Source organism: Cannabis sativa, chromosome 1, assembly GCF_029168945.1.
Source record: "Cannabis sativa cultivar Pink pepper isolate KNU-18-1 chromosome 1, ASM2916894v1, whole genome shotgun sequence".
Classification (NCBI taxonomy): Eukaryota; Viridiplantae; Streptophyta; class Magnoliopsida; order Rosales; family Cannabaceae; genus Cannabis; species Cannabis sativa.
The window spans coordinates 8444380-8452853 of record NC_083601.1 but is presented as its reverse complement, the minus strand read 5'-3'; the positions used below and the strand labels follow the sequence as shown (position 1 = coordinate 8452853).

Sequence of the window (8474 nt, the reverse complement as noted above, 5' to 3'; positions counted from 1 at the left end):
TAATTAATTAGTATATTTTTACTTCACATTGAACTAAATTAATCTTTTAAGTGGGCAGGTAATGTTACTTAATTTTTAATTATTATTGAGTCAAATTAGCTGATTTGAAGGTCAACAAATGGGCAAAGGATTCTGTATTATCGAAGGGTTATAGATATGTTATCGACAGGTTCTTGATAGTTGAAGTATTGCCAAAAGATTTAAATTTTTTTTTTACTGATTCTAATTTAAATATCGACATATTATATATCGATAGGTTATCAATAAGATTTATCTTTTGGTGGTAGTCGTTAATTTTAGCTATTATCGACGAGTTATCGATATGTTCTCAACAAGTTCTCGATAGTTGAAGCATTGCAAAAGAATTGTAATTTTGTTTTTTAAATTATTATTGCTTGACTATCGATTGATTATCGACGGGTTGTCGATAGGTTATCAATACGAGTTAGAATTATTTTTTTGCTGTGTGGGTTACCATTGTTAGATTATCGATGGATTATCAACAGAATCTTGACATTTTCTTGACAGGTTATAGTTTTTACTAGTTTTGCAAAAAAGTTGGGAGTTTGGTTATTATTAATAGATTATTGACGAAGTTGTCGATATGAATAAATACTCATCAATTAATACAATTTTGTTTTTGATTTTTGTAGTTATACTTTGCTTAATAAATGCTCATCAAACTTCCTTTACTTTTATACATCCAATAAAATCTCTCAACACTCCAAGCAACATCATACAATACAACCAGAAATACAAGCGATCCTGCAATTCAATACAAACACAAATAATAGAATCAGAATAACAAAGATAATAAAAAATTATAATAATGGGAAAGTTTAGACAAATAATCGTGAACCAATCAAGAACCTGCAAAAAAGTAATCAACAATCGTTGAAAATAATAATCATTAAATCATTTAGAAACTGTCGAGAAATCGTCGATAACATGGGGTAAGAAAGTTTGAAAACACAATTATACACACCATCAAAAAATTATTGACAAACAATCGAGAACACAAAGATAACATGTCAAGAATAGTTGGAAATGCAAAACTAATTGAGACATTAGTGTTGAGAACCTTTCGAAAACGTATCGACAACCCGTTGATATAGGTCTTCCCTGACCTTGAGACATTAGTTTCGAGAACCCATCGAGAACGTATCAAGAACCCATCAAGAAAAATACGAATACACAGAATACTCTAAAAAATGAGATTTCACAATTTTAGCAAAATTTATATCAAAAAGGAAACACCAACCATATAGATCTAACGAAAATATACTATACTTTTATAATTATTTAACAAAATGTTTTAAAAAATACTTACCCATTAATCCACCATGAGAGGAAGGTAGAGGAGGGGCGGCGGTTGGGTTGATAAGAGAAGGTTGGACGGGCGCGGAGCTAAGGGAGGAAGGCTTTTTCTTTTTTTTGAAAAAAAAAAGAGAGGTGGTTGATACGAGAGAGAGAGAGAGAGAGAGAGAGAGAGAGAGAGAGAGAGAGAGAGAGAGAGAGAGAGAGAGAGAGAGAGAGAGAGAGAGAGAGAGAGAGAGAGAGAGAGAGAGAGAGATTTGATTTTTTTTTTTAAGTTTTGAAAAACAAAATAAATGGTAAGAGTTTTTTTTTTTTTTTTTGGGTAAAATGAGAAATTATTAGGATAGTATTTCATATAAAAATTAATGAGATATTTTTTGTAATAGGGATATTTATTTAGTATAATAAATATTTTGACACAATAAAATTTAAATCCAATAAATCAATGAAACAAAGCTTCAATCAAATAATTAAAAAAAAAAGATCAACAGAGTGAAAGAGTTTGATAATGCCAATGTCGATATCCACGGTAGAAGCGAATAAAGGAAAAAAAATACCTCAGTGTATATACATTAGGATTCAATGGAGTTTTCATAAAATTTCTTTAAGTAACTAGCGATTTTTTTTTTTTATGAAACACAAAGCTTTATTGAAAACCAAAAGGCTTAACAGCCCAAGTTCATAGTGGCAACAAAGGGTGCCACTTCCCTTGAAGAAAAGAACTTGAAACTGCTACAAGAAGCAGCCCAAGCAGCAAGGTTATGCGCCCCGGAGTTCGACCGACGGGGGATCCAGTGATAGTGGCAACTCGGCATCTGATTAAGAAGGCTGAGAGTGTCATCGAACAGAGCACGAGCTCTCCACTCCGACGAGAAACCAGCAGCCAAGCCCTTCACAACCTGCTGGAAGTCAGAGAAAAGAGAGGCATTATGCCACCCCGACTGCAGAATTCTGTAGCAGCCCCAATGGAACGCCTCCAATTCCGCAGCGAATGGAGAGGAAGCTTTCCTCTTAGCAGTTGCAGTCTCGATCATCACACCCGATCGGTCCAACACCAAGATCGCAATGATGCCAAAATCTCCACGGATCGCCGCATCTACAAAGACATTGACATCAGTCCAATGTCCTCCCCAAATGTCTTCCACCTGTAAAAGAGCCTGCCCTTGCTGCTCCAAAGAAGGAGGCTAAAAAACAGAACAATCGGCCACCATCAAAGAGATATCATGCTGAATTTTATGCACCACGGACTATGCCCTTCATGGAACGCTGAGTTTCTAGCCCTCCACAGCACAAAGCAAAGAGAGATTGCATAAGTAGAGAACTTAGCAATGTCACTCCCGCTCAAAGGGGTACCCCAAGGATTCACCAACCACTTGACCAAATCCAAATTGTCATCAAAAGCCATGGAATCTGAACAAAAACCCCATGGGCCCGATCTCCACACCTGAACGACAAAATCACAGCGAAAGAAAAGATGAAGAGGCGAGTCCTCCCCAGAATTACAGAGCACACATTAAGAACTATTACCGAAAATGCATTGGATCCTACACCCAAACGGGAGGATGTCTCTAGCAAGCCTCCAAAGGAAAATCTTAATCCTCTCAGGACCCGAAACTTTCCAAAGAGCACTCCAAAGTGTCTCAAGAAAACCCCGATCTCGAGTGCGAGCCAAGTATGCCCTTTTAACCGAAAACAAACCATCCGGAGCTGATTTCCAAAAAAGCTCGTCTTTCGCCACCAAAGGAAGCCTAGGAACCTCGAGGGCATCTTTAACCAAGCCAGGTAAAAACCAGGTCTCAAGGGCCTCCCGATTCCAACCGCCACTTTCTGGGGTAAATAAGGAACTAACCCGCACCCCTTTCTCACGGATTCTTGGATTGAAGGAAGCTTCATACCTCTCCCACCCATAACCGGGCAGCCACGGGGAATGCCAAATATCCACCAAATCACCATTCCTAATCATGAAACAAGATTCATCCTGGATAAACTCTCTAGTGGCCATGATACTTCTAGCTCCATAAGACCAAGAGGAAGACTTCGAAGCGCTCCAAAAGGAGCTAGATCTTCTAAAATACTTATCCTTGAACACTTGGCACCACACTGCATTGCTCCCAGCCGCGAGATTCCAACCAAGTTTGGCCACGAGGGCGAAGTTAAGATCCTCGAACTTCTTGAAACTGAGACCACCCCACCGCTTAGGAACACAAATTGAATCCCAGTTTGCCAAAGCTAGAAATCTACTCGAATCATCAGACCCTTTCAACCAGAAACGGCGCACCAACTTATCCAAGGCAGTACAGATACTCTTAGGGATCAGGAAGGAAGACATAGTATAGATAGGGACGTTCAAAGCCACCGATTGAATCAAGGTAGTGCGACCCGCAAGAGATAAGAGCCTAAATTTCCATCCTTCAATACGCCGCGCCATCTTGTCAACCAGAAAGCCAAAATCCCTAACTTTACTCCCCGTCAACAGAATCGGGTTCCCAAGGAACTTATCACTTCGATTAAGATCACGATATCCCAACAAACCCTTGATTTCACCTCTCAGCTCCATACCAACATTATCCGAGAAGACTATAGCAGACTTGTTTGAGTTCACACACTGGCCTGAGTTAGTACAATACTTTTCCAAACATCGTTTGACCTCCAACACATTCTCCTTGTTGGCTTCGCAGAAGATAAAGGTGTCATTAGCATACATGAGGTGGGAGATAGGCAAACCATTCCTTGAATAGGAGAACCCCTTAATGAACCCTTGACGTTCCGAGTTAAGCAGGAGCCGGGAGAGCACTTCACTACACAGGATAAACAGATATGGGGATAAGGGGTCTCCCTGTCTCAGGCCCCTTTCGGGGGAGAATTGCTTAAGGGGGCCACCATTTAGGAGAATCGAGAAGGACACCGAGGACACACACTTAGCAACCAATCGTCTAAAGCCGACCTCAAACCCAAAGGATTCCAGGGACTTGTCAAGGAACCCCCATTCCAACCGATCATACGCTTTTGACATGTCCAATTTCAACCCAACGAACCCCTTACGGCCTCTCAACTTTTTGAAGGAATCCATGATCTCATGAGCAATAATACCATTCTCCGCAATCCATCGCCCCGGGACAAAAGCAGATTGGAAAGGAGAGATAATACCCGGCAGGAGCCTCTTAATACGGTTGGCCAGAAGTTTAGATACAATCTTTTAGGAAAAGTTGCACAAACTAATCGGCCTAAAATCATCAAAACACTGGGCATTACCTCTCTTTGGGATAAGGACAATGAAGGTCTAATTAAGCGCCTTGACGAACTCCCCAGTCTGGAAGAATTGGGTGACCGATCCAATGATATCATCACACACTATATCCCAATGAGCTCTGTAGAAACGGCCCGACATCCCGTCCGGACCAAGGGCCTTTAGCTGACCCATGGACCAAACAACCGCCTTAATCTCCTCAGCCGAAGGAATCCTCATAAGTTCAACATTATCCTCCGGGGACACCACCCGAGGGATGTTCTCAAAGACCTCGCTCTTCAAACCATTATTGTTTGTAGAGAACACCTCCATAAACTTGTTGCGAAAATACTGCCCCACATTCTCCCGGCCTGTCACCCAATCCGATCCATTATCGGAAACTGCACCCACAAAGTTACGCTTCCGGCGGATGACCGTAGAGGCACGAAAGAATCTAGTATTCCGATCCCCATCCTTCAACCACAATTCTCGGGATTTCTGCTTCCAAATCTCTTGATCCCGCTTATGAATCTCTTCCATCTCAAGAAGAATATCAGCTTCAATTCTCAAACTATCCGAAGACGGGGGACGGCCTTGAATCTCACTCAACAACTTTTCTAACAGAGCAAGCTTATCCTTACAAAACCCAAACACTTCTTTGTTCCACTTAGCAAGCTTCCGCCTAGTTTCAGCGAGCCGAACCACAAGCTGATAACTCTTGAAACCCCTAACCTCAATTTCCCACGCCTGGCGGATAACCTCCTTGCATCCAGGATCACGAGTTTTTATGACCCAAAGAATAACTCTATCATCAAAAATACTTCATAAACATTAAAAAGTAATAGAAAAATTCTTCAAACAACTATTGTAAACACAAGTGTATTAATAAAATTATAAGTTAAAAAATAAATAAAATTATACGTTAAAAAATAGAGATCTATACATCCCCACTACCCATCGTGAGCTGATATTTTAATTGAGGTGGTAAATTTTGATTTGTGCCACAAAAAAAATAGCAGAGAAGAGGACAAAATAGATCCCACAATTAAAAAGATATACGATTCTATTATAATATTGTATGCTTTACCAACAATATTATACTTAGTTAAATACCTCACGGTAGGATCATTTTTAAATTCCCAAGAAAGCTTCTTCTATATATACATAGTTATAATTAGTCACTAAAGTAAAAATATATTATATGTATATATATGTCTGCCGATCATACACATAATTGAAAAATTATTATTCATTATGTCAATATTGTCATATAATTTAGTTTCTTTATTATTTTTTTGCTTTGATATTTTTTGTAGATTAATGGCTCGTTTAAGTTTAGCAAGAAAGTAAAAAACAATTATTGTAGTGCAGGATTTAATTATAATTTTAGATATTATTTTAGCAGTGTGTGCTATTGTGAGTGCTTATGCATAGAGAAATTCTAAAAGACGTCTCAATCGACCATTATCTATAATGAGAGTCTACAAACAGTTTGAAAACTTATATGATTTGGTGTATATATATATATGCAAGTGATATCAATTGTGTTTTACAATTAAGAATGGATAGACAAATATTTCAAAGGTTATGTCACATACTCAGTATTAGGGGAAATCTAAGAAAGACACGAAATGTCTCTATCGACGAGATGGTAGAAATGTTTCTATATATTTTAGCGCACCATCATAAGAACCGGGTTGTTTGTTTTAGTTTCAATAGATCACGAAAAACTATAAGCAAATACTTTTATAAGTATTTAAAAGCAATGATTCGCTGCCATAAAGAATTTTTAGAGAACACCTGAGCCAATATTAGCGACCAACAAATATGCGTCGTAGATCTAGTGACAGTACTACTAGTAACCAACAACGTGGTAAGAATAAAAAAACTAAGGTACTGGTTATGGATGATATTTCTACAAATGTTGGTGCATTAGCAGATTCTATATCTAATATTGTCCCGAAGTTTCAAGGAATAATTGATGCAATATGCGATAAGGATGTAGCTGAGATGCAAATAACCAATTTATTCACAGAAATAAGCAAGATTAATGGCCTAACTCTAATCCAATGTGTTCAAGCAACCAACATATTAGTTAAAGAAGTTCCATTGATGCGAGTATTTTACGCAATATCAGATGAGATGAAACTACTATATATCCTTAATATGTTGCAAAATGATGTATAATTTTATAATTACTAGACAGTTGCGTTTCTGGTTATCTTTATGTTTCACATTAGAACATTGTCACGTGGAAATTTTATTTATGGTTTGGTCATATGTGTTTGATTGAATAATATGAGTATGATTTTGTTAACAATATTAAGTTATTTTTTTATGTAATTATTTATGAATTTATTTATTTTTTATATAAATTAATTTATTTAGTAAATAGAAGAAAAATATAATTTTTATGTCAAGGGTAATATGGTTAATTTAAAGCATTCCGACTACCATTCCTTTTTGATTTTATTTAAATAAAATACGGTCTTTTTTATGTTGTAATCTTGTTAATTTGTTGTTGATTTTTTGTTATATGTATGTTATTTTTTGTTATTATTTTGATGTTACTTTTATGTAGTTTTCTTGTTGATTTTATTTTATTTTCGTGTTATTTTTTAGAAAACCGTAAAAATATATAAAAAAAAATATTCTTTGAACGTAAAACGTAAATATTTTACAAAAAATGGTACCTTACGTAATATTATTCCTTTTAATAATGTATTTTATTTTTTATAATTGGCCTCTTAAGATATTATTATGCCTATAAATACTGGAGTAAATATAATACTTTGTATTTTTGTGCCAATTTTTTTTTTTTTTTGGATAAATCAGGCCATTGTATTGCACAAACAATATTTACAAACTAAAGGCACCCATGTCGGACCCAATCAATCTATACATCACATCTTATCTACATTATAGTTCATTGAACCATTTTTTATCTACTTCTTTAGTCTTCTTGGGTGTAAACACAACAATACGTGTTTTGATAGTCCATTTTGTCTCCTCAGTAACCCGGTTATTGGATAATGATTCCCCTTGCCAAGTTATGTTGTTCCTCAGCTTCCAAACACTATAAACCAGTCCAGCTATTGCAGCAGTATATACCTTCTTTCGGAATTTCGAAATCTTGGCCCTTGCAATCCACCTGAGTAAAGTAGCAAGATTCAAAGACACCACATTCCAAGACAGCCACTGTTTTATATCCTTCAACCAATTCACAGCCACATCACATTCGAAAAATAGATGTTGCACCGTTTCAACTTGATCATTACACAGACAGCATAGTTCACTAACTTGTAATCCATGCTTGAGCAATCTATCTTTTGTTTTCAATCTATTTAACATGGCTAACCATAAGATAACACTATGTTTGGGGATATTCAATCTATTCCATACCTCATTGCACCATTTCTGTTTAGTTCCAGGAGGAGAAAAGAGTACATAACCTGCTGCAATTGTGTAATGTCTCTGCTGGAATTCTACTGTATCACACTTCAGCTTCAGCTGTTCTTTGATGGCTACCAGCTTTTTCCAATACCAGCTGGCATGGATAGAGGCTGTGTAGTTCCACCAATCTTGATCCTTAAGGTATACACTATGTATCCATCTTTGCCAGAGGCTGTCCCGCTTGTTAGATATGGCCCAGATGTACTTACAAATAGCTGCTTTATTCCACTCTTCTATCTTTATGATTCCCAAACCTCCTGCTTTTTTTGGTTGACATATGTTTTCCCAAGCTACAGCCTCAGGACCATTAAACATTGCTTGGCCTTTCCACAAAAAGCCCTACACACAGTTTCTATTGCCCTTACCACTTTTTTTGGCAATACCATCATCTGACTCCAATATGCCTGAATTGCTATCAATACAGAGTTAATTAGAGTGATCCGACATGCAAATGAGAGATTTCTTGAACTCCAACTTT

The 8474-nt window shown here is 37.1% G+C and overlaps 1 protein-coding gene across 1 annotated transcript; it reads right to left on the bottom strand.

Annotated features, from left to right (window-relative positions):
- Nucleotides 1-2830: 2830 nt before the first annotated feature.
- On the bottom strand, nucleotides 2831-8311 carry LOC133035133 (uncharacterized). Its single transcript, XM_061110923.1, has 3 exons — nucleotides 7479-8311; nucleotides 4670-5363; nucleotides 2831-4510 (listed from the first exon to the last, which is right to left on the bottom strand). The coding sequence occupies exons 1-3, from the start codon at nucleotides 8309-8311 to the stop codon at nucleotides 2831-2833; spliced, it is 3207 nt and encodes a 1068-aa protein (XP_060966906.1).
- Between the last annotated feature and the right edge of the window lie 163 nt (nucleotides 8312-8474).

Coding starts and splice junctions, on each gene's coding strand:
- LOC133035133 (XM_061110923.1), bottom strand. CDS start 8,311: ATGTTTAATGGTCCTGAGGCTGTAGCTTGGGAAAACATATGTCAACCA. Junction 5,364..7,478: donor AAAGAAGTAGATAAAAAATG/GTTCAATGAACT, acceptor ATGTTTATGAAG/TATTTTTGATGATAGAGTTA. Junction 4,511..4,669: donor ACAGAGCTCATTGGGATATA/GTGTGTGATGAT, acceptor TTTTCCTAAAAG/ATTGTATCTAAACTTCTGGC.